Source organism: Tenebrio molitor, chromosome 3, assembly GCF_963966145.1.
Source record: "Tenebrio molitor chromosome 3, icTenMoli1.1, whole genome shotgun sequence".
Taxonomy (NCBI): domain Eukaryota; kingdom Metazoa; phylum Arthropoda; class Insecta; order Coleoptera; family Tenebrionidae; genus Tenebrio; species Tenebrio molitor.
The window spans coordinates 4,366,558-4,393,124 of NC_091048.1; the positions used below are offsets into that span (position 1 = coordinate 4,366,558).

General features: G+C 34.4%; 1 protein-coding gene across 1 annotated transcript in view; it reads right to left on the bottom strand.

Annotated features, from left to right (window-relative positions):
• Positions 1–26,567, bottom strand: part of LOC138127358 (guanylate cyclase 32E) — a 74,115-nt gene that overhangs the window by 23,356 nt on the left and 24,192 nt on the right. Inside the window, exons 2-4 of the mRNA XM_069043402.1 lie at positions 18,570–18,944; positions 2,467–2,589; positions 2,230–2,416 (exon numbers count right to left, since the gene is read on the bottom strand). Coding sequence (XP_068899503.1) covers positions 2,230–2,416; positions 2,467–2,589; positions 18,570–18,929 — 670 coding nt within the window. The 5' untranslated portion in view covers positions 18,930–18,944. The remainder of the gene's footprint in view (positions 1–2,229; positions 2,417–2,466; positions 2,590–18,569; positions 18,945–26,567) is intronic.

Below are 26,567 nucleotides of genomic sequence, written 5' to 3' on the forward strand. Positions count from 1 at the left end.
ATAACAAACGACCTCACCAAGAAAGAACGAGACATACAAGGATGGGTACGAGAAGAGGCAAATGCAGAAAAGGCGATAAAGTAAGAATCGGCTACAAGAAATTAACAATAAACAAAAAAATATGAACATGGAAGAGCGAGACATACCAACTGGAAGAACAAACAGAACAAGCCAAAAAACCTCAAGATACAAAAAACTAGATAAACATATACACGGAAATCAGAAAATGGAAAAGACATGGCACTGAAAAGGAACACGAAATACGGATAACTCAAGGAACTATTGGAAATTGGCAACGTGGAATATAAGAGGATTAAGTGGAAAAGAGAACGAATTAATAGAAGAATGTCGAAAAGTAAAAGTAGATATTCTGGGAATCACGGAAACAAAGAAAAAAGGACAAGGAATAACAGAAGGAGGAAACGGGTATTACCTAATTTACAGCGGAGTACCGACAAATGAAAGAGCAAAAGCGGGAGTGGGTTGCCTAGTAAACGAGAAATGGAGAAAGAAAATACTAGGATGAGGCGAAGGATGGAGGAAACCCAATAACAATAATAATAACGTATGGGCCAAACAAAGATGAAAAAACAGAAGAAAAAGATAAATTCTGGGAAGAAAAGACTTTAGCTGTAGAAAAAAGTAATGGAATAGTATTCGTCATAGGGGACCTAAACGGAAGAGTTGGGAACAAGGATAATACCACAATGGAAGTAATAGGAAAACATGGAGAAAATACAAGAAATGGAAACGGACGGAGATTAATAGAACATTGCATAGAAAATGACTTAATCGTAGCAAACACAGAAAGAAACAAATAAAATAACAAGAGAAGTACAAAGCCGATCAGAAAAATCAATTATAGATTTTATAATACTAGAAAGGAACCAAAGAACAATGATAAAAGACACTAAGGTCCAAAGAGGACCGGAAATCTATAGCGACCATTATATGTTAGTAGCGAGAATAACAGACGTAACGAAGCAAGATACGGAAAAGGGAGCAAGGAATAAATTGGAACCATGAAGCTATAAAAAAGAAAAACTGCAAGCTGAAAAATATAAAGAATATGTAGAACCAAAAATGGGGCAGACAAAAGAACAACAAGAACAAATGGGCACAGAAGAAGCCTGGCAAACATTCAAAACGATACCATAAGAAGGAGCCAGAAAAGTATGTGGAATCGTAGTAATAAATAAAAATAAAAAACAAACAGCTTGGTGGAATGAAGAAATTAAGAAACAAATCAAAAAGAAGAAAAACAAATGTCATATATAAAGGGTGTTTTTTAAAATTTGGCGTCGAAGTAGGCGTTGGAGAGTCGATTGAGATCGCACCACTCGTGTAAAACAGCTGATCCGAGATCCGTAACCTGTATAGTGCGTTCACAATCAACACTTCAACGCCTACTTCGACGCCAAATTTAAAAACAATAGAAGTGAAAAAGAAGTCCTACCCGGGAATAAAATGTATGTGTGCGCCTAAAGAAGTTTTCACTTAAAAAATCAACAAGTGTGTCTCAAGTCTTGGACATATTTGGATATTTCGGATAGAGCTGTAGGGTGGAAGATTTCCAACTGGAAATGAGATAAAGTTTGCCGTCGATGACCATTTTTAATATAAATCTTTTGATAATTGTTTCAAAAAATTATAAGCACTGGCTGGTTTGACGTTAGTGAGGACTATAGCGAAAATAAACACTCAGTCCTCGTATGGATTCATCATTTTCGAATTAGCTTTTATGTTTGCTGAATGTTTAATTGAACAAACATGGAAGAGGTTTAGTGTACATTATCCCTTTAAACTGAATGGACAGTAAACGTTTAAATGAATAATCGCATTTGGATTCGAACCGAATGATTCATTATCAGCCACTTATTGATATAATTGATTTTAATCGTTTGTTTTTATGACTGTACAAGATCAAAGCTGTTTCGAGCTTTGAAGTTGTGTCACATCAAAAGACACCAACCGGCCAATTTTCCATCCACATGTTTTCCATAAAGCAGAATTTACTTTTTCTAAAAGTTCATTCCGAGCGAGATCAGATTCGACAAGCGTAGGGCGGCGGTAATTTATAACCGTTTGTATGTTTTTCCTATACACTTTCCTTTTTATTCGGATATGAATGGCTCATGATAATCTTATTATTCTGAGAAAACGGGCGCTCGCACTCGAGCGGCGTAATCATAAAATTGAACAGTCGTGTTGAAACAAGAATAAACTCACTCCTCGTATCCCTGTAGGTCTGTTCGACCAATTTATAAAAAGGGTTCTCTCCGTAGCCGTGGTGGTAAGGGGTGTCCCAGTGTTTCGCCGTGATCACAGTGATTCCAGCCGACGCCAAAGTTTGTAATATGATAGTTGCGATGTTGCCAAACTCCAAATCTGGCGATTTTAAATATAATAGCACCACCTGGAAAACGGGAGATGAAGGAAAAGCAATAAAAGAAGTGCGAAACTTACATGTGTCCAGTTGAACGCCACCAGGACGGAAGCCACGGACTTGGAGATTTGGGTATCAGGTGGTCGGGTTCTTGCGAAAGTTGGAAATTTCGTCTTGTCGGAGGTGGCGTAGTGTGTACAAAACTGCAAAAAATAAATCAAAATAGTTTCGTCCAGAGTGTCTCCTAAAATATAAAGTAATTGTTCACTAACATGTTTTGATACTTGGATAACTTCCTATAACTCAATATTTTAGCATTATTGCAAGTCAATTCTGTTGATCTCTGCTTGTAATTCGTTGCACAGAATTTATAGAATAACTAAAACGCTCATAAATTCAGAAAAATATAATATAATAGCCATTTATGATACTAGTGTTGAAAGTGCATGTTTAACGCACGAGTAATAAATTCAGTGGTCTGAAACGCACTTCTCACACAAGTATCACACAAGATATTTTCTCAACGAACCTGACAAGATTAAAAAATAATTTAATATAAATATATGACATTTCACAATATGTCAGATTCTCAATACGTAATCAAATGATGATTTTATTGTTTATTTGCAAATAAAGAAAAATAACATAAATAAGTTGTCAAGGTTTCAATGAAGTTTGATTTCATATCTTATACATTTCTTTTCACACTAGTGGCCAAAGTTATTTTCGCACTAGTGTATTAAAGGGATGATTTTCAAACTGAAATGATAAGTAAGAAGTATGACTTTGCTATCCTGAGTGAGCCATAAAAATGTTCAAATTTGGCAATGAACATAAGAGATAAGAAAAATGAGTAAAACAATATCTATCGGGCCTTCAAATAAATATATATTTAGAGTAGGCGTAGGCGACATTCTAATTCTGTTTCATAGTAAGCTTTTTCTCAATTTCATATTGTCATATTCCGTGGAGAAAGAATGCACTACAAAAATTAAAAATATTTTCTAACCTAATTTTATTTCGTTAAATGTCAGACGTTTCCTGTGTCATTTTCTACGCTGGAAAAATGTTGCAAACAATTGAATTTCCATAGGTTGCTCTAAATATAAATTTATTTGAAGGCCCGTTATTTTGTGTGTTACATTAATTAGCAATAGCTATTTGGGGGGTGAGAGAAGAGCCGGTGCCACCTGATACAACTTATAAATAACGGCTTTTCAACGTTGAGGGCCCCGTTTAATTAAAATTGTTTCGATTTAGTGAATCTTGGTTTCTTAATTAATGAATGTATTTCGTTTCTGGTGACAGATTCTTGTTAACTCGGAGTTTACAAATCCTGTTAACAAAATAGACTCACTCAGACTCACAGTCCAAGTTTTATTGCTCGGCTATCTCACTAAAGAGGGACAGTCGGTGGAATCAAATAGACAGATTCATCACATTTTCCCTTTACGGCAGATAAAGTCCTTGCAGGACTGCAGGAACAAGTCTGACTAAACAGCGGAAGTTTGAAAGTTGGTTTTGTAAAGCAAACGCGATTTTTTGTCGGCGGAATTATTGTGGATTAATTAATCGCAAAAAGCGACGATTTGGCACGTCCGGGGAGGGTTTAATAAGTTATGGGCTGTTAAGTGACCCTTATCAACGTACAGAGTGTGATGATGGTCACCTTTAGTACTCTATTGTCTTTACTGTGCAGATAACAATAGTATGGTCGAGCGACGAGAGTGAATTATGATTGGTTAATTTAACGCTTGTGGTGGAACCGCAGCAGTAGGCTGAAATATGCAAGCTTCAATTTATTGCGGTTGTTAAATAATGATGGAGGTGTAAATTTTCACAGTTATGCTGATCTGCAATCATCAAGGGGTATAAAGCGAGAATTGTTGGACATTTCTAAATAGATTAAACTGGCTCAGAAATTTGTGGAATTTGTAGAGAAAATGTAAATGTAAAATAAAATCAAATAAAAACCGGCATGTACGTAGCAACAGGTTCCATTTATATATTTATCTTCAAGCCGTCGAAAATCGCGCCTTTGTGTATCCACATAGAAACGGTCGAAGTGGCTTTTTTTTGTAACACTTTAAGTCCTAGGAGTTGAAATGTCCACATTGACCGAGTCAAATGTAAGGTCATTTGAAGCATTTCTCCGATTTTTTTTGTGTGATCCGCTTGAAGATAAAATAGTATATATCATTCAGAGTAGGTCTTTTTGTGCTTCGCCCAGTTGCGACCTTGACTTCGTCTCGGTCTTCAGTTTCTGGGCTTAGTACAAAAACTTCTACTCTTTCTGTGCGGAAAAATTCAAATGAACCTATAATTTTCCTTTGTTCGGTCTTTCAAATTTAATTACTGTCATAAAATATCAATACATTTTTTTGGAAATCTATTACACTGTTTTTCTTTTGGTTTTCCTCTTTTGTATTTCACTATTTCTCAAAACTATTTCCTATCTCCATTAAATGTCAAAGTGAGGTAAATATGAAATAGTTTTGAACAATAGTGAAATACAATTGACAAAAGAAGAAAACCAAAAGAAAAACACGTATTATATTATTGGAGAATATGTATGTTCGAATTACTGTTCAAATTCATTAGGACGCATTATTTCCAGGGTAAGGTTACGCGGATTAAAGGATAATCCGGATTATTGAAGCAAGAAATGGCCCTTTAAGACGGTATAGTTAGTGCTGATCTTAGAGTTAAGTATTTATTATGGATCCGGATTAAACAACCTTCAAAGTGTCTGCGGTTTAAGGCCTAGGAGGTATTATTCCAGAATAAACTCTTATTTTACATTTTTTCTAATTAGTAAATATCACTAGTGTTGACTATTTCAGAGTCTAAGCTTAAAAATCTACATGAAATAAATAGATGTAGCTTCGACTTCAAAAAGACATAAATTCCACCAAGTTCAACGTATTTTTTTTTCAAGACACAGTATTGATAATTTGCAGTAACACTGTAAGTCTTTGATACAGTTTTGGTTCCATGAGGCATAAAATAACCTGTCTTGCACTAATGGAAGCGCTCGATTAGAGAACGTTCCAGCCGAGGCAATTTTAGTTGAAATTGTACATTCATCGAAGCAGACATTGATTTAAACCAATTTTCTAGCTAAAGACGTCTCCATTATATTGTTCGCGTTCCATTGAACTTTAAAAAGATAAAATTTGGTCGTTCTCGCATAACGCGATAATTAATCATATGGAACGGTTTCAGAAGCTTCTTCTCAACTCAATCTGGTCCATTTGTTTCGTTAAAAAATCGCGGAGCGTTTCTATCTGCAGTAAGATTTTTCTTTAAAATTACTTAAGAAAAATGACTTGGGTTCCGATATCGGCACGTTCTACGTTGTTACTTTGAGAAAAGGATAATGGATCTCCGACACTCGGACCGGACGAGCTTTGCCTTTTGCCTTCTCCTTTTACCGAGTCGGGACATCGTGTTGATCGACTTGTTTTTACCGAAATAAAAAGGTGGAGTAAACAAGTGACACGTCGATATAAACTGGTCTTTAAAAGTGATGACCAGGATTTTGCCCCCATCTGTAATATAATATTATTTTCCGAAGCATTTTTTAAATCTTCACCTGATTGGTAGGTACGCACAGTAATATCTGCAAGGTTTTGCTCACACCGTATTGAACAATATTAAAAATTAGTTTCATAATTGACGGGTTTTGTGAAAATATTTTATAAAAAACTTAGATTTGGAAATAAATAAAAACCATTCTTTTATCAGTAACGGTAGTAACACTAATACCGTAAGATCGAAAAAGAAATAGAGTAGGCGCTGAGCAAACATTTCAGTTGGCAATTCGTGAGATTTTCAACAGATGTCAGTCTTAAAAGTTAGGTTAGTGATTTTGAGAATGTTGAAATCTTGATTTTCATAAATCATAAAGAATTTTGTGTGACCTGTCGGTTGTAAAAGAATTTCCTCAGCTAGTGCAATGAAAAAATGAGATTTAAAACTCCCGCACTTTTATTTAACGTCAACGGTGAGCACGGAGCACGCGCACGCCGCCACAGTGGGGCGAATGGCCTGTTTCGCTGGACAAAACTCGAAAAACGAAGGTCAAAATTTCGATGTTTTTTGTGCACAGTCTTATAGATAAGACTTTGCTGCATCTATATCAAAAAAACCTGGGTCAAAATATTGTTTACCTGCTTCCCTAGAGCAGTCTGAATTTAGGGTTCTTGAGTAAGCACGTACGACGCTTCGCTACCGTGTTTCAAACATAAAATTCAAGTGCTCATTGTGTAAAAATGACGTAGACGATTTTGATTTTATAAAATGGAAATCGATCAGCAAGGTATGTATAATTATTGTATGTACTTTAATTAACGAAAAATATTTTTCTTCTTTTGTAAAATCAAGCCTAACTGTAGAAATGCAATTCACAATTTATTTGTTTCATGCCGGGCGACAAGTGGAGTATACTTTTTACATCCACGAGCAACCGCCGTGATTTTTACATGCACATGTTCGTTAAAGTGTATATTTTTTGAATATTAAAGTGCGCATTGCCTAAAGTTGCCTATTTAGAAGTTACAGCCGTTAATGTCTTGCGCGGCACAGGCTGGCGCGCTCCGTCATAATAATATTAATATTTTTTTTTTGTTTTTTCAGAAGAAACCTGCAAAAATATCATGTGCACACGGCAGCAGATTTTTTATACATTCAGGATAAATGGGGTGCTACATTACAAGAACAACTAGAAATTCTTGAAAATAAATTTTCTGCAATAAAAGGTTTTCGTTTCTTTATTTCCCAAAATTCAAAGGACAAATTGTTGCAGCCTCATATCGAAAATGAAAAGGAATGATTCTCATCGAACTCTGCATGTTTTTAACGCAAAAAATGAAAATTGGCTTGAACAAAACGTCTCTATCGAAGTTAGTACTTGTTTATTTCGCTTTTATAATTTCCATTTCCATTTAAAATGTTTCACTGCTTATTAATAAAAACGATTCCAATTTATATTAGAATGCTGATTTCATCGAGATGACAGGAGTTCAAAGTTCAAGCAAAGCAAAAATTCATGATTACTGATGCCGAAAACTTTTTTATACAATTTCTCATTGCAATAACTAATAACAACGACCCCGAAAAGCTTATAGTACATACTTTCGGAGCAATGACTTAATTTTCTTCAAAATAGGTCCACCATTTTAGGTCCGCCATTTTGAATTTGATAAATCTGATATCAAATTCGTAATCAGCAACTCCGAAAAGCTTATAGAACATACTTTCGGGGCAATAACTTAATTTTTTTCACAATAGGTCCACCATTTTAGGTCCGCCATTTTGAATTTGATAAATCTGATACCAAATTCGTAATCAACAACCCCGAAAAGCTTATAGTCCATACTTTCGGAGCAATAACTTAATTTTTTTAACAATTGGTTCACCATTTTAGGTCCGCCATTTTGAATTTAATAAATCTGATATCAAATTCGTAATCGGCGACCCCGAAAAGCTTATAGTATATACTTTCGGAGCAATAACTTAATTTTTTTCACAATAGGTCCACCATTTTGGATCCGCCATTTTGAATTTGATAAATCTAAAATCAAATTCGTAATCAGCGACCATGAAAATCTTACAGTACATATTTTCAGAGCGATATATTCACTTTTCGAGTTTTGTCCAGCGAAACAGGCCATTCGCCCCACTGTGGCGCCGCTTGTTTATAAATCGATCCAAGATCCAACGATCATCGATCAATCAATATTATCCAGAGAGGTTGTTGCCGGTTGTGGGGGCTCTTATTGTCAAGGGGTAATTTCATGCACAACAGACACACGATAGAGAAAAAAGTGCAAATATTTTTTAAGGATAAGCTGAACTGTACCAAATGATAGGTTAGTTTCTTGGGTTAATCTCTGCAATAATTCTTTGTTCACCCTCTTCAATATTTTCAGCTGATCTTTTTGTCGGTGGTCTGCTGTCTTTTTGGCGCAGAACACTACCTGTTTTCAAAAACCTGTTTACGCATTTGTAGACTTTCTGGGCAAGTTGTTTGATTAAGTGCCTTGAAGGTCCGGAAACGTTTGTTGAAATTTCTCAAAAACTCGAGGTGTCGAATAGGACCAAGCCTGGACAATGAAAATTTGTTGCTCTAAAGTGAACATATTGTAATACCAAATTTTAATAGTCAATAATTAATAATGACAATTACTATTGTAGTGAGATTTGAATTAAATTTTTACATGCTGCCAACTGAAGTGTATTAATCATGGCTATCTCGATTTTTTTTACTTTTCCATCGCACGGTAGCACAATGTGGTTTTCTGCGTTCGATTTATCACATTTAATTTACTGAAGAGAGTTTTTGCACTTGATGCGTTATAATTACAACAATATCGCTACTTGAATAGAAAAAGAATCCCGGCGCCTCCATCATTTTTGTAAAATTTAAAATGGGATAATTAACTAGGATTAGCGATACATTCCTTAATTTTTGTATATTGATATTAAGCGCATTTAAAACTGTGAATAAAGCGACACTGGTAAGCAGAATTTTGGTTGAAATTTCAAAAAAAACCTCAATTTTAAAGCAACGGTGTGCTGTGTTAACCTAGAAAACAACTTTTCGATTTCGGCAAAGTTTACAGACGTTCACTGTAATTGTAAGCAACAATTATTATAAGAATAAGTGGCAAAATGGGTTTTACCATTGAAGGTAAGTATTTTTATTAGAATCTTACTTTCGAAACGGGGTGAATAGGCAACCAATTAAACGACTGTGCACAACAAATTTTATGAGGTAGCACTATTGACTTGTTTTCTTTTTGATCAGATTGTATAGGCAACAAACATACAAATGACCTTGAAATGTAATATTTATCTCCATAAATAAAAGCATGGGATTTTTAACTAGAACTCACGTTACATCGCATGTTTTTCGAAGTGTCCCCTCCTTGGAGCAGACCATCTATAAATAGGCTGATGTTATACAGGGTGCCTTAGCTAAGACTTTCGAGCCTAATAACTCAGTTATTTTCCAGCAGATTTTTGTGAAATTTAAAATGCAAATATTTTAGACATTTAGTAATTTTTACATGGCTTTTTAAAATGTTGAATCAATTAAGATTTACATAAAAAATTCATCGTCAATAAAAAATGCTGTAGGGAAAAACTCGTCCTTGAAAGACGTCTGGTTTGCAAGAAAAAAGCAAAAAACTGTGTTAAACGTGGCGGCAAATACAAAAACGTAGACGCGTATGAAACAAACGCGCAATTTTGCAGAATTTTGGTCATCCCTTTTCGCAGAAGCGCAGGTGACATATTTGATGTTTATCTTGCTGACCTTACAAACACTTACAAAGTTAAAGACAACATTTGGACGTAATTTATTATACTGGATGCTTTAATTCTTCCATAAAGGACTAAAGCACGATCGGGATATTTTAGCAAGGTAATTTAATTCACGTACGCTTCCTGTGTCTTCAAATAAATCGACGACTCTCTTAACCTTACATTTTGTAAAGCCTACATTTGGATAGTGTTCCACGAGAAAACGAACTGTGTCATTGAAGTTCTTACGACACTCTCCATAGGCAAAATTTTTGTCCTTTTTCAATTTTTTATTGAAATTTCTGCCGCTGTAGTCTATTTTTAGGGTATTTTCGATAAATTTTCACAATGTGATGTTTCTAATAAAGCGCGCCCAATTTTGACAGACTTTAAAGGGTGTACAAAATGCTGTTTGGCAATTAATCATCAATTGTTTCAAAAGGTAACTGCTCAAATACCTTCAAATTTTACATTAAATTTTTAACGACAAAATCTAATCTTTTCGTTGAATCAGACAAGTGATTAACTTAATTGTTTCTGTAGACCCCTATTTTTTAATGTTTAACAATCTAATAATAATCGCGCATAATTTTCGATAAAGGAAACATGTGTTAAAATTACATTTTTTAACTTGAGGTAATTTTATTATTACTAATTGAACCTTCACGATCCAAAATATCTACAGTTTAAATTTCATAAAAATCCGTTGGCAAATAACCGAGATATTAGGCTCGAAAGTCTTAGCTGAGACACCCTGTATACAAAGAACTTCAGAAAGTCAATTATTACATCTTGTTTAAGAAGCTAATTGTGTCTTCTGAAAAGTTAATTAAATTATTTGAAGCATGAGAATTATTTTTTCTCATTATCATTTTCTCCAATTTTGGAGGATTCCCAGGTTTCTCAGGTTTCTCCATAATTACCTATACAGCTTGTATAGTTTTGTTTCTTTATTAAACATTGTTGTTTTATTAATCGTGGGAAGAGTCCACAATTCCTTCATTATTTTTTCTATTGTTGGCAATTCTGACCCAAACAAATTTAAAAGTAAAGCTTTCGTAAACTTTGTATTTAATTAAAAACTCTGGAAATATCTAGTTTCAAGTTGTAAAACCTAAAGTATTGAACAGGACATATCCTCTTCGGTTCGGAAAGTTTGGTGCTCGACTGTTACAATATTAACAGTTATTGCTCTGGGGCATATTATTTAATGTTTGAAACTCATCTGTCGATGTCACCGAGTAAATTCAGGATGACTGTTTTTCACTCCCGGGAGCTTTCGTTTTGATTACTTCGAAATTGATTGGTATATTTATTTACTTGTCAGTGACACCATCGAAAAGTAATTTCACGCGAGATGTACTTAATACTGTATCACGTGTAGGTATCTACTTGATCTCTTTCACGAAACTTGGGCGATTCTTCGTAAAACAAAACGTCAATATACTTTTTTTTTATTTTACAGTGGAACATCAGGCGTAGGTGTCGTGGATCATTCGCGCAGCAAGTGTGAAGCGTTCAACCGTTTGATATCAGTGGTGCTCCAGGGTGTCATATTATCCAAGAATTCACGGCTGTCTACGTCTACGAAATGTACCACTACAATATATTAGACTGGGACAAAATTAATGTACTAAAATTCGGAGGGGTTGTCACGTTTCTGTGCGATGAAGAAAATTGTGAAATATCAAAGCTTACGACTACGACAAGTATTTCATTTCAATTTTATGATACAATTTGTTATCTGACAGGTGCTCTAAAATAATGTCAACAATTGTCTCTATTTTATTTTGAATTAACTTTGTGTTAACAGTGAACTTAAAATAAATATGAACGACGCCAGTTCCTGTGGAAGTTTATACCTGAAAGGCTGCAGCTTTCGAGTTGGAATTGTGACCGCAGCAGTAAACCGAAAATTCCATATAGCAACATTTGCGCATTACATTTCGTAGGATAAACATTTCGTTTATTTGTACATATTAAATATTACTTTGTCCTACAAACAGATACAATCATATGGATATTATTGTGTAGGGAAAAAGATTAGGTACTTTCCCCAAAATATTACAGAACTATCAAGTCTTTTCTCCGCGACAATTAAAGAATGAATGCATTCTTGTTGGATATTCACATCATATCCCTCCTGTTTTCATTCGTCAGTCGCAGATCGTCAATCGGATGCGTTTGTAAACAATAAGTCGCGCATCGCGTAGCAACCGCTAACGAGGCACAATTTTAATTGTCAAATATTAAAAATCAAAATAAATTCAATTTGCAAAGATTGCTTTTTCTTGGTGTAGTCGTGGAGAAAGTATTGTTTTCAACTCACGTAGAATAGCTATTATTCACTCGGATGATGCCACCACTCGCCTACGGCTCGTTGAAGAATGTACTATTCTTTTCCAAATCTAGCAATTTAAATCTCATTTGACTTCACGTCTTCTGATCAACTAAACCAATTTTCACTTAATATTCTTGATAATAAAGTGTTCAATGGAAACTAGCATAGACACAATTAAAAATATTAAAGTTTTAAAAATATTGGAGTTCTTGGATATTTGTTTTTTGTGTTAAGTAATAACAAAGATGTCATTATCTGCAAAGAAAAGGTATCTTGTCGTCTGCACCACTTTCATAAAGTGTAGATAACACTAGATGTAGCGTTATGAAGTTTTGTGTATCTGATTTGTTATAAACATTTAGAAAATAAATCTGATAGAGTTATTAGACTTGACCTTTGGGCTAGCTCGAACAACAAGAAAGATACTGTTGCTTGAACTGAAAAAATATCCCGGCACCTCCACCATTTTGCAAAATATAAAATTGCGTTCTTTAAAAATAATTGTGCAAGAAATAGAAGCATGCAGTTTTTTTGCATTAGATATGTCACAAATAGGTCGATGTTTAAGCAATCTAACTTCTGATCTATCCGAATCGATAAGACCAGTAGCGTCAGTGTGAAAAATAAATTAGATGTTAGAGATAGAGTTATGTGCATTCCATTCGTCACAATTATATCCATAAAATGCAGAATTGAGTGTTAACAAAGTTACAGGGTTAAAAGTATCCTGGCATCTTCATCAGCTGTACAAAACTGGTTGTGGTAGTTTTTATATTATACTAAGGACAACGTAACATTTTATCTGCCCCGCCTATTTCATTTTCTTAGTTACCAATCAAATAGGTTGTTAAGACGATCTGATTTACACAGTAAAAATTGCTGACATTCGAATTGTCTTAATGACATTTTATTTTTTAGAACCTAAAACAATAATTGTGGACTTGACAGCAAAATTTTAACCTTAACTTTTTTACGTGGCAAATGTGATGAAAAAGTATACAGATTGAATCTGGCTTTGATTCTGATTGGTCAATTTTAGTGGGCGGAGCAGATAAAAAGTTATAACGGCAATACTATAATATCGGGTGTTCATTTAAATTTCTCCTCAAAGTAGGCGTGGAAGAGTCGATTGTGAACGCACCACGGATTACAGGTCACGGAGCAGCTGTTTAAATCTAACCTCACTTTTTTCGTTGTTTGTGTTTTTACTCTGCAGACGGACGAGTGGGGCGTTCACAATCGACTCTTCAACGCCAACTTTAAGGATACATTTCAATGAACGCCCGATACAAGAGATGGAGTAATGCGATCATTTTTACATTTGATTTATCTATAAAATACAATTGAATAAAATATCTAGCGGCGATTACGGTATTTGTGGAACATAAATTTGCAGTTATTTGTTACGAGTAGAGATAAACATGCATTTTTTTTACACAGAATTATACCTGTCAAGGGTAGTTTCTAGAACTGATATGCCCTAAACAATAACAAATATGTCTTAATTTTTTTAGAAACAAAGTATTCCGGCGCCTCCACCATTTTTGCAAGAAATTGGTTTTTATTTTTTAGCACGTAGGCTTTCGAAATATTCAGGTAACAGATAATACATTGTATTCCTTGCGAAGTGGCCTTTCAAACGAGGTGTTACTTGATATATCGTTACATTTGAAAAAAAAAGTTAGGGATGGTTGCGCACTTCCGGAAGCAGATAGATGCGCCAAAATGTGGACCAGGAAAAATAATAATTGACCTATTTCGGGACATTTTACAAAAATCGCCTGTCCAAGTTACGAATTTTATTCCAGTTAAAGTTTCCATACTGTATTTCCAAATCAGCGTTCAAAATATTACCTGAAATAAATATTATTGTAGTGGTTAATTTGCAGAAGACAAGCTTTTTCCTTGGGCTATTCTTTATTCCTTTTTTCACTTATTTGTTGTTAATAATTCTCCATTACAGCAATAAAAAACTTGATTTTATTTTGTAATGTACGTTTTATTAAAGAAAAGAATCATTTACTCCTATAACACCAGAAAAGACTAATTGGAGCTTTAGAAAAAAAATAGTAATTTTCAAGGCGACACAATTATGTTTTTAATGTACATTTTATATTGGATAATCTCCACAAAGGATTGGGAAATGTCGATGTACAAAAGTGTAAAAAGTAAAATTGCCCACTTTAACATCGACAATAAAAAGGTGCTATTAGTCTGCACGAATAAAATTCGTGCTACTTATATTGTAGGAATAAAGGATTATTATGTGATCGAGATAGCAGACCTGTAGTAAAAATATTAATAAATTTGTGAAATTCAACTATTTCTGCCGCGTTAACATATACAGGGTGTATCTGAAATACGTGTGTTAATTTTAACCAGTGGAGGAACTCGCCAATTTATGAAATTTTTCTCTATAACATTTTACAAAATTCGCAAAAGTATTCCAAAATATTTTGCCCCCCAATTTTTACCAAACGAGTCGTTTTGTGTGATTAACTAGTCTCTATTTTTTGCAACCATGAAAATTTTTATTTTAATTATTTATTTTTTTCTGTAACAATGTAACTTTTTCACAAGGCTACGTTTCTAACACAACAGAAAATTTTCGCCCTTACCCATAGGCGGGTGCAGTTGGTTGCAAAAAAAACGGGAAACGAAAATTTTCCTAATGTCAATTTGATTCGTCAATTTGTCAATTAATTGTCTACTTAACAATTACCTATCAAATAATTTTTGAAAATGTCATTGAATTTTGACGTTGATTCTAACCTATCTCCTCTCGTAAGAAGGTTTCACACTATGGAAAAATTGTAAAAATGGGTCAATTTTATTCTGACAGTTTCCGTTTTTTTTTTTGCAACCAGCTGTATACACTTTGATGACTAATTTATTCCAAATTTTAAATCAATTTGTAATGCTTTTTCGTAAAAATGCTATAGAGAAAGGTTTCATGAATTGGCAAGTTCTTTCTGTGGTTAAAATTAACACACGTATTTCAGATACACCCTGTATATCATCAAAATTAGTTTTTTATTAGTTTTAAAGTACAAAGCGAAAGTAATATCTATTTATAATGATTTAATTAGATAATTGTCATATAAGTTATATAAAATGTTCCCATTCTCTAATTATTTTAATAATTTGATTTTAGTAGAAAACACGCCAGGGGCAAATTGTTATTTTATATTCAAGTGAATTGAAAATACTTATATCTTGTAGAAAATTCAGAATAATATACAGGGTGTCGCAAAATTAACGTATTCCAAGTCGGGGGTCTTGTAGAGAAAAATCTCAGGAATCTCGAAAAAATAAAACAAAAAATATAGGGGGGGTCTTTACAAAGATATATGGGTCTGAAAGTTCAAACTTTTCATCATGTTTTCTTCAAATAAAAAATATAAATGGTTGACATTCATTTTGAAATCTGGTGAGGATGATTATGTAAAATATTAAAATATAAATGAAAAGATATTTCTTGAAAAAACAGCTTTATCTCGAAAAAATAAAAGTTTCATTTTTCCAATTTTTGTTCAAAAGGGAAGTACAACATAGCTAGAATATTAATCAAGTACTTTTGAACAAATATTGGCAACTTTGATATTTTTTTCAAAGTGACAGCAATGTTTTTTTTAACATTTTTACTTGGTCAACAGAATGTCCCCTACTAAGCCCCGAACTCGGAATACGATAATTTTAAGACACCCTGTATAATCTTTTAGGTAAGGGACAATAAATGATGAATGACCCTCGTACTAGAGGAAGAAATTGTTTGTGGCTCCATCTTTTTCGTTTGTTGAAGAAGCAGTGTAAAGCAACAAACATAAATGTTTGTCGACACTAAATTGGAGATTTGTTCCGTCTCCAGCTTACAGATACTGTTCACATCTACACCGTCAGCAGCACGAGCAAATTTATCATTCCCTCGCCAAAAATCCTCTTCCAACCCTCCTTCGGCGACACATTTACCATTACTTAACCGAATCGTTTGCTTTGGAAGCTCGCAAGCTTAATGGAATTTTAAAACAGTCAAGATTAGGTAATTGTGACAGTGGTCACGTGGTGCAAACGACCCCTCGTCCGGTGTAATTGCCGTAAAAGAGATAGGCTACTCTCCTGAAATATTTCCGCAACCGCTCGATCCCCCATCTGGAGGAATGTCACGTCGGAGGTTCGAGTGTCGCGGCCTTCCTGATTGTTTTCTTACGTCTTGCTTGTTCTTTCGCTGAACAACTGACGTCCTATTTAACGGAGGATGTGGAAAGAAAAGGGCCGAGGACCGATAAGGGAAAACAAACACGCAATGCTCGTGTTAGCTTCACGGTTGGCCGTGATTAGTGCGACCATTGAACTCACGTGATCTCTCAAAATTCCCTCGGGCTGATTTTAACTCGGGCCAATCGAGATATACACGGTGGGGCAGAAAATAACGCACCAGGGTTCACTCGATTTATCTACATTCTGTACACTCCGTTACAACAAATATTATAAGAAAAATTGTTCAAGAGAAAACAATTATTTAGTACATTTGGTTGCAACTCTTTAAAATGTATTTTTGGAAATACTAATTAAAAAATGATGAAGCAATTTTCGTTGTCACCCTGTATGTGCGGTTTTTGGTGACGTGAGAGAAAATCGTTTTGTGGTAATCTCGAGACCATCTACATCAAAGGTTCGGATTACTTATAACGAGGAGACAGATAAGCAGCTGACGCTTTTTTTTTCTGATTTGATCAGTGATTTATGTTTTGCACCCAGACACGTTCATTATTCGACAAATAGTGAAAAACAAGTCGACCCAAAAGGAGGAATTTCAGTGTGGGTTATTTCCTTTTATCATGAATGAAGGTTTAGCTGGAACGGAGAAAGAAATTTAATAAGATTTCATTAGAACTTGGTTAGAACATGTCAGTTCATAGAAAATGCAAAATTTAAATATGTAATTCGCGATTTTATTATGAAGGGCGGCTATAATATTATACGTGTGACAACTAAGATCAATCAGAACCCACTGGTGGTAGTTAAATGGGTCTTCATTAAGTTGCTAAGGAGACAAAGCGTTGTACTTAGGAGTGCTAGAGAGACGTTCACACTTTGCTAGTTAGTATGCATCTGCCACTCCTACATAATCATGTGTGTTAAAGTAGATTGATATAATTACGATGACGCTCGAGCGTAACTAATAGTCATTTACGCAACAAGTGCATAAAGTAGCACTTTTTGTTACGAATGAAAAGATTCGCCGCACGAGTCGTAGGCGACTCGTGAGTGTCAAAATGACACTTGATGCGTTCTATACAATTTTTGTTAACAACTAATAAACAATTAGATCTTAAATTTGACGTGTCTAAAGCCAAGATGATGACACAAATTCAGTTGTTTTCGATGCACTCTTGAGATTCGGCTACCAGAAGTAAATGATACAACATTTGCAAATAAAACAGTTTGGTTAGGTAAATTTAACTGTCAAATATTCGTTGATTTTCAGTCGGTTTACTCGGTTTTGTCGGTTTCGTTGAGTAACTAAATAGACCAACAGATGGCCGCACGGTCCATGCCGGTTTTGTCGGTTTCTTTGTTAATTTACTAAATAGACCAACAGATGGCGCCACGATCCATGCCTTGAAAAGTGCGTCCGAAAAAGCGTTACTTCTTGTCCGCATGAGAGTACGTAAAATTACCTTTTTGGTTAAGGGTGCCTAAAAAATTTATTCATCCTACGCTGTGTTGTATTGCTTAATTTTATCTGACTACTGGCGAATACTTATGGAACTTCTGGGTCAAATTTGAATAAAAAGTAAATGTGTCATTAGGCATCACATCACACTCACGAGAAATTCTTTTCACAAGCCAGCCAAGTCAACCATCCATTTCCTCATTAATGAGTGGCGTCGCTGTATTTTGTGCTCTGCGCCGGACCAAGTTATTTCAGAGCTGCGGACACTGGCGTTTGGTGTTTCTCTCAATTTGAAATTTGCTAACATTTTAAATTCATTAATTTACTTCAATTCCTTGTCCTTGTTTGAGTAAAATTTTTGGTTGAAAATTTCCCTGATACGGAGTTCAGAGAGCTGTACATTGTAATTAGAAAGTGTTATAACTTTTCTATCTGCTTAAATGATAGCTCTTAAATTCTCTAATCCGTCTTGCATCTGGTTCTACCGTTTGACGACAGACCTTATCTTTTACAACGATTTTACTTTTATTAGAATGGGGTTAACTTCTTAGCAGTAAAAAATTGGACGTACATTTTATAGGATGAAAAAAAAATACAAATAAAGGGTGATGACTGAAAAAAGAGGGCATATTTATAAAATAAGATTTATTTCAAATACAAAAGAACAATAATTATAAAAAAATTCAATGAAAAAACAAAACAAATAGAGATAATGAAAAAAGTATAGTATATGTAACTACATATTTTGATATGAAATATAAGAAAACATGATAAAAAATTGGAAAAATAAGCTTTCAGCGATGCTGCCAATTGTTAGCTGATGCGTATTTTGCATAATTCTGAAGTTTTCTACTTACGTAGGAAATCATGGGGAGGTTGAAGGCAGCCGCCATGAAAGCCTCATGTTCACAAGTCTCTTGAGGCCCCACATACACCGACACATTTTTCGTCCACAAATCCGCCGTCTTTTGCACACTTATCACTTCCTCCCCGTACGTCTCGGCGACGATGAAGTCGAGCCGGTGGCCACGTTCGCCGAGGATGTCTCTATTCACTTCGTCAACCGCCAAAGATATGGCCCCCGAGATGGTCAAGCCCGGCCTCGGGTATTCCAGATCTCCCGGTCTCCTCTGCGACCCGGTCAGATAACCTATTGTAAAAGTTTCGGTGCTGGTCTCGGATAACGTCATGGCTATTATGACCAACAGCTCGAGCATCTCTTTCAGGAAGCCCTGCAAAAAAAAAAATAAGAATTAGATCGTGGCCACCTGACTGTTTTAAGAGGAAGCGAAGGAAACACCCTCGGGGTCTTAGCGTGAGGGGCTGAAAAATCTGCGACCCGCTGGGTGCGTAAGTGGCACTCTATTGTGACATTAACTGCCAACTGTTCTGATAGAGTTGCTGCACTGCCGTTGACCTCCTTACATAACCATGCTTTGTGGATCAGCTTTGCATTTAAATCCATTTTTATGCTAATTTTACTAACCCACTTTGGAATTTAAGTAAACAACAACATCGAGGGTGAAAAAGTAAATAATAAATAAGTACCCTGAGGCTTAAGGTACAGGTACTTCTGACGCTACAGTCCCGACGATTTTTTTTTTAATTTTCTTTTTTCCAAGCTTGAACGCTGTATGTCCGTTCTCCGTCTCTTTTAACACCTTTGCGGTAATAAGACATTATAATGGACTTATTTTGTTCAAGTGTGAAGATCATTTTAGTAATTATCTGGGATCTTACATTCTTTTATAGACAGTCTGTATAATCAGCAAGATTTAAAACCGCTTGAAAATTAAGGCCTTTTAAATTGGATAAAGCTTCTTCTAAAATAGAGAAATAATGTATCTTGCATCATAGAAGTTAAATAAGAAGCACTATAGTTCGTTAAGTAACGAATCGTATGAGAAATGACACATTTAATGCATATTTAGTCAATTTTGTTTCCCCAGACACGAGAAAAATCCCAAGTCCACCAATTAAGCTCGTCTAACTTTTTCATAATTTCCTGCAAACATTTTAAAAGTGTGTAATAAAAGCTTCTAATGAGAACATCAATTTCACTCTTGAAAATGTTGCAGGATGGAAATCTAAAAATGTATTGCGAGTAAAGGGAACGAATATAACGTGTCAAACTTGTGGCTTCACATATTAAATATTCCTGCAGCGAGTAAATTGTTAGGCGCAGATGTTCATTGACAAAACACATGTACATGTTACACACTGAGTACATGCAAACAGCATACTGCAGGCAATTTATGACTACGAAATTGGCTTCCCACTATTATACCTGCTTAATAAAAGGAGAATTCTTCCTGTCTGGGTCTAGAGCTGAGGCGAATATTTTAACGTTATTTAACTGTTACGTATTCACTGAAAGTACAGCTAATAATGTTTGTTGTTAATTGGACGAGCGAGACGCTTTTAGCTCTAGTTATTTTTCTAAAATAAGACGACGTCCAGGAAATAAGAAGCACATTTAAAGATTCTAGGTTCTGATGCAACGTATGGAACAGAAAGGAATTGTATTAATATGAGGAATGAATTTAGAGAATATTGGATTGCCTGATAGGAAATAAATAAAACAATACTGCAATAAATTTTAGGTATAAATCATAATGTAGGGAATGGAAAAGATAATATATTGTCATCATATTGAAACAAGAAACAAAACTGGTCGGTTAGATATATTATCTCAAAGCAGAGTCGACCATCGATATTAAATAAGAGTTTGAAAAGTTTTTGTTTGTTTAACACTAATATCATTGTAGGACGACTTATGAAGGTCTTTATAACGTACTAATACTTTTATGAGGGTTGGAACGGTGGGGACAGCACATTGCTGTCGGCCGTTATAAATTGCTCATATTATTGAAGGTTCAGAAATGGGCCATATTTAAATATTTCTTACTGGGGGTCTTCAAAATAGGTCGCACCGATCAGGATTGTAATAAAGTGTCCACTTTTAAATTGAAGGGGTGTTCTACCTGGGTAGTAGCACCCGTGCTGAAATGTCTTGTTTCCAGATTCTTTTCGAATTTGCCTAGTCTGTTGGTGATTTCCAGTTTTTGGTGATTTTTGTAAAATTAGTTATTTTCGGAGATACACAGGATTGCAGTGTTCTTTACCAAGGTAATGTACCAAAGTTTGAAGTTTACCAGTGAAGTGCGCGTTACCCGTTACCGTTTCCCGTTACCCGTTACGCCGCTGGTAAGATTCCAGTTGTCAGATTCACGTGACTCACTGTGGGGGCGGTCTCTCCCTCGACACATTACAAATTTTCGAGTACGGACCATCAAGCTGCAAACGCTCGGAGCGTGCCGAAGCGACCAAAATCCGGTATTATTTACGACATCTTTACGGACAAGCCATAAACCATTGTAAGGGGCAATCGGGTTATTTTATAATGAGTTTCCAATATCTTGTGCTCTTACTATACCTAACACAAAACTATTTCATCTTGGTTTTAATTAGAAAAAAAAAAGAGGAATATTCTGAGCCTTTCCTTTAGAGCAGATCCGCTTAAATTTAGTAAAATAATTTTAGAATTATCGCCGCAGTGGTGTTCACCGAACATTGCTTCACGACACACTTGAGCCTTATCAGCGTTATCTGTGAGACTTCTCCTGAAACTTTCTGGAGCATCCTTACTTTAAAACTTATTATGAAAATTATTTTCAGTTAATTTTATTTGTTCTTGTTACGTTTCCGTTTTATGTGTGACGAAAAAATTAAATATCCAACTTATTCATCCAGCAAATTAAAAGAAACATACCTACTCGTAAATTAAACTAACAATAGATATCGTGCGTTCAAATGAAATCCTAGGCTGAGTAGGCGTTTGAAAAATTAAACCGTTGAGAACAGTGTAAAGTTTGAATTTCCCGCCATTTGACACGAATGACATATGTTTATGTTTAATCAGGACATTATTGAACAGGTTTGTTTTCAGCAAAAGGTGTCGAGAATAGGAATTATATTTTTAATGTAAAACATTGTAAAGAAAGAAAAAAAAGAAAGATTTTTTGGCTCTAAATTTTAGGTTAGCTGTCAACATGCTCCAGTTAATCTACGCTTTTAAAAAGCTTATCACTAATATTCATGGTAATTTATAATTATAGTTTATTCATGGTAATTTATAATTATAGTTTATAACTACATTAATTATGAACTAATATCTGATTATGTTTAAGCCATTTATAAGTCAGTTTAAATATGATTTATTTTTTATGAGGTAGATCCCATTTATTACACTTGACAATTTATTAGTTGTGACTAAAGACCGGTGCAGCCATAGGTGCTTTATTTAATTTCACATATGACAGATCAACCCATTGCTAAATTGTCCATAAATTACAAACTGCTGTTGATAATCTGTTGGGGATTGGGATTCCGCAGCCATAACTCATTCGTTATGCTAAATAAAATCCGTAATGATCATTAGTGTAGTGTTCTAATTAGCATCAATCGCACGGGAGAACATATGGACCACAACAAATATGTTATTGTTAAATTGCCTGAATTAGATAGTTCTGTTGAATTAATTTGCCATAAATACTCATTAATTCAATTCATACAACAATCTGAAAACTGAACAGATATTTGAACCAAATGGAAGCCCAACAGAATCTAAATCTAAAATAAATTTAAAAGTAAGCTTGTTCTGTGTTAGTTTTAATGAGAATAACCGAAACCTAACTAGACAAGAAAGGTAATAACCACTTTCAAATGGTTTCTTAAATTTTGATAATTTTATCAATTTTGGTTTTATTGCTAATATAATGGGTTTTATGTGTACCGCTCTGTTTTATCAAAAAATGTAACGATCTTGACATACCTACACAATACTTTCTTTTTTTTAAATCTTTTTTACATATAAATAAAGTTGGAGAATTTCTCTGTTATTTTGATATTCAAATAAATTTACCAACTGTTTTGGTTACGTACGCGATACAAAAGACTCTGTACTGTTTGAATCCATTTAACTCAGGTAACTAAACTTAACTACTTTTTGATGGTGTTCTACACTTTGTTTCCTCGTGATGTGACGTCAGGGAGCCACACAGTAACGATAAATCTGTACCAAGTTATCGTGGTGTAGTGAGCTCGCTTAGCTCATTAATTTTTTACTTATTTGTTTGATTTTTTCTTAATTTCTCAAATTGTTATGTTAGACAAGTTCCTTTTTTTCAAGAGACCTAATTTGTCTTATAATATGTATACAATACACTCGTATATTGTAGAGGTGTTGGATTTTCTCATGGGTTATGAGTCACATCTGCGCAAACGACGGGATATCGGTCTCAAATACAAACCGACCAAAAAACATCGTCATTCGTTACGTTAGTGTCGTCTCTCTCTCGTCTATTTGCATGTAAAGTAGTCGATGTTTTCTGTTTTCATTTACAGATTTTTCACTGGTTTGTCGCTCCGCCGTCGCGCAGATATTTCCAAGGTCACAGCCCATGAGAGAATCCAGTACCTCTACAATCCTTAATATTCACGAGCAATGTCCTAAGCAATCAGAGACCGAAAGTTTAAGTAAAAGATTTAAAACACTTGACTTACTTAAATGATTTATAGATAAGTACTTGTTGGTTGTTTTATGTATCTTTTTTATTTTGTAAAAAATAATATAAGATAACATTTTCAACATGTGTTTAAAAATGCACGAGAGAAAAAGGCAACACGAAACAATGTTCGATTCTGTAAAAGCAATTCATTCCAGAACACTTTGCGAAACTAAAAGAATTTTGTTTATACATTGAACGAACAGACCTTCAAGAATACGAGAAGTAAGCTTATTTCTGTTTTAACACAACTGTTCAATTTTATTATTATGGCGATTCGGAATGAGCGGAGAAGAATTTTATTCACTACTGCTTCTCTTTCGTTGTTAGTCTGCGGCAATTTATTTAATTCTTCAAGGTCAGCAAATCCGAAAGATTCTGATCCATTGAAGTTTCAGTAAAACTTTGGTTAGTGCTTTTTTCCTTCGTGCACAGAGATCGTGACATTCCACCCACCAAACCAGATTAAATTAATTCCAAATATGATTTAAATTTGGAGACAATATAATGCACCGCTTGTCGCTCAACTGGCAGGAATAATCCATCAAAACGGGGGAATTTCTCGTCATATGCGTAGGTGAAGCCCAAAATTGGATTATATTTTAGTTTAAGAGCTTTTTCTCCACCACTTCACCAGCCGTTCAGGCGAATTCAGGGATTTCTTTTAATTCGCGATTTAATCATCCGTCGCTGGCAGAATTTTCCACAAAATATGTTTCCGCCACGAATAATTGTCACGGGTTTAATTTCTCGTGAAAAACTGAAATTAGATGCAGTTGCAGTTTGCATTTATGACGACGATTGCACAAAACATTGGAGCAGTCCGAGCTGCGAACGACGCTTATTACACAGCGTCAATTAACAACTGCTGCTAATTAAAGGAAAGTTTCAAACAACAGCCCCAGAAAATTCGTTCTTGTGAAATAAATGTAATTAATCTTTTATAAGGAATATCTTTTCAAATAAAATGTCTCCAGTAAAGTGTTAACAATAAGTGACGAATTTTATAAACCACATACCTAATTCCGTTTTCTTGGTCTACCACTAACGTGATTCTAAAATAATTTTAAAAGAAGAAGACCCAGACGAAGTCGAAACAGCCAACTGGGCGAAGCACAAAAAGACCTACTCTGAATGATATATACTATTTTATCTTCAAGCGGACCACAACAAAAAATCGGACATTCTTTTGCTGCAGTTACAGTGACAATTTTCAAATTTTAAGGCACCAGCAATTCAAAGTTCTCTTTTTTCAATATTATTAGTACACACAGGTGTCCCAGAGTTGCGAAAAAGCTCCATAACTTGTTTGATATTAAAGATATCAACTTTTTCTTTTTTCTAGATGATAGCTACGCATATTCGGAAAATATTGCGGTATACATACACGGTGTCCCAATATTATAAAAAACACTAAAGTTATGTTCTTTTAAATGGAACCTACCCAGTTTGATTTCATTTTTGGATTCTATGCTAAATTGTGAATCAAATCTACACAGGTCGTTTTTACTTATCTGTCATCGTTTTTGATCAGTGGCGTTTTTTTTACCAGAATTCCGAATTGCAGGGGTCCCTTCGAAAATTCGTACCTTCGAAATAGTTGCACATAAATTAAAATAATTGACGCTGTTTGATTCCTGAATGTTTGCCGCATCTGTTAAGTGTTTACTCAATAACATGCTTAGTCGCATATGCCTACTGCGATTTTTTAAATAAAACAAACTAAAAATGTCAAAAACTATTTTTTTTTCCAAATGACACCCCGCATTTATTATTGCACTGGTTGAAAGCTTTTTTGACAAGTTTTCCAACGGTATAGGGTTTGTATAGTCTAATGTGAAAGTCTAGGGTGCTATCTTAAAATCACTAAAATCACTAAAATAATTAAATGTTTAATTATTAAACTGTTTTGTTGGTTGATTAATCTTTATGGAGTGACCATATTGTGTGATTATCTTTTGTTAGGCCTACTAGATTTTTGTATTGTCTTTTTAACGAAAAAATTGCACCAAATTTTGCTAAAAACAATCGTTTCCCCGTTGTTTATCGTGAAGTTGACTTCTAAATGTTTCAAAAATCAATTTTTGGCATCTTTGGATATTTTTTTTTTATTAAAGAAGATTGGAATAATTCGCTTGGGAACCCAAACACCAAATTGAATTGGATGCAATGACACCTCAATAATGTTGTGAGAATTATATTGGTGATCAAGTTCTATAATTTTGAGAGTTAACGAAATCAGAAATGTGAAACCATGCCTCATCACAAAAATACGTCATGGCTTATTGGTCATTATTAGGCAAATTGTTGTTGTACCAATTGGTAAAAATGGATTCGTAGAAAAAATCTGAAGGTAGGAGTTGATGAATCAAGGATTATTTGTAAAGATGTAAATGTATTTTTTTTAGGTAACATTTTTCACAACATCTGGTATAGCCACTGTAAACTTGTCTATAGCTACACTGCCAGCATTTAAAAAGCGTTTAACCACTCTTGTATAATGCTGTCAAAAAACACGGTATTCCACTTCTGGATACACAATAAGAAACTAATGATATATCGGTGGTCGTGAGTATTCTCAAAAATAACTTCTAAAACAGTGAAAACAATTTTTAGAAAAATGTATTGTATGAGAAAATGAATTAAAAATAATCAGCTTTGTTAAAGCAATATTTAAAAAATATCGCCAACTACAACATTTTGTAGCCAACTGGTATTGTTGTCAATACAATTTGTCAAATAGTTCGGATGTTGTTCTGTGAATCTATTTTGGTATCAACGTAGGTTGAGTAACAAAGCTATATTAGAAGCAATTTAGAACCCTTCTCTGTTTACTGTACGCTTAGTAAAAGTAGTAAAAGGGTTAATTGATATACCATCAAATCCAATAAATTGCAGTTTAGTATAAAGCAGAAAATGGTCGATTCGCTGACAGATTAATTAGATTTTCTTGAGTAGAAATCGCCGTCGCCGAAAAGTTTTTAAGGTAATTATGTCTTAAAATGCTTAAAATAATGCCCTGGCTCTGGATCTTGATTTTTCATAATTTAAGTATATTAAAAACAAGAAGTTTATTTTACGATATTTTCATACACAATTGACTTATATTTAATTTACATAATTATTTAATTTTCTGGTGGATGTAGTTTTATCAGGGCAAGTAGAAAGTGTTCTGCTTTTCCGCGACATTTTTATGTAAGTCATGAAACCAAATGTGCGACTGTGATAAACATAAATTGTTTTACAGCGTTTGGCTTTACAACAGACTACAAGTTAACTACAAGAAGA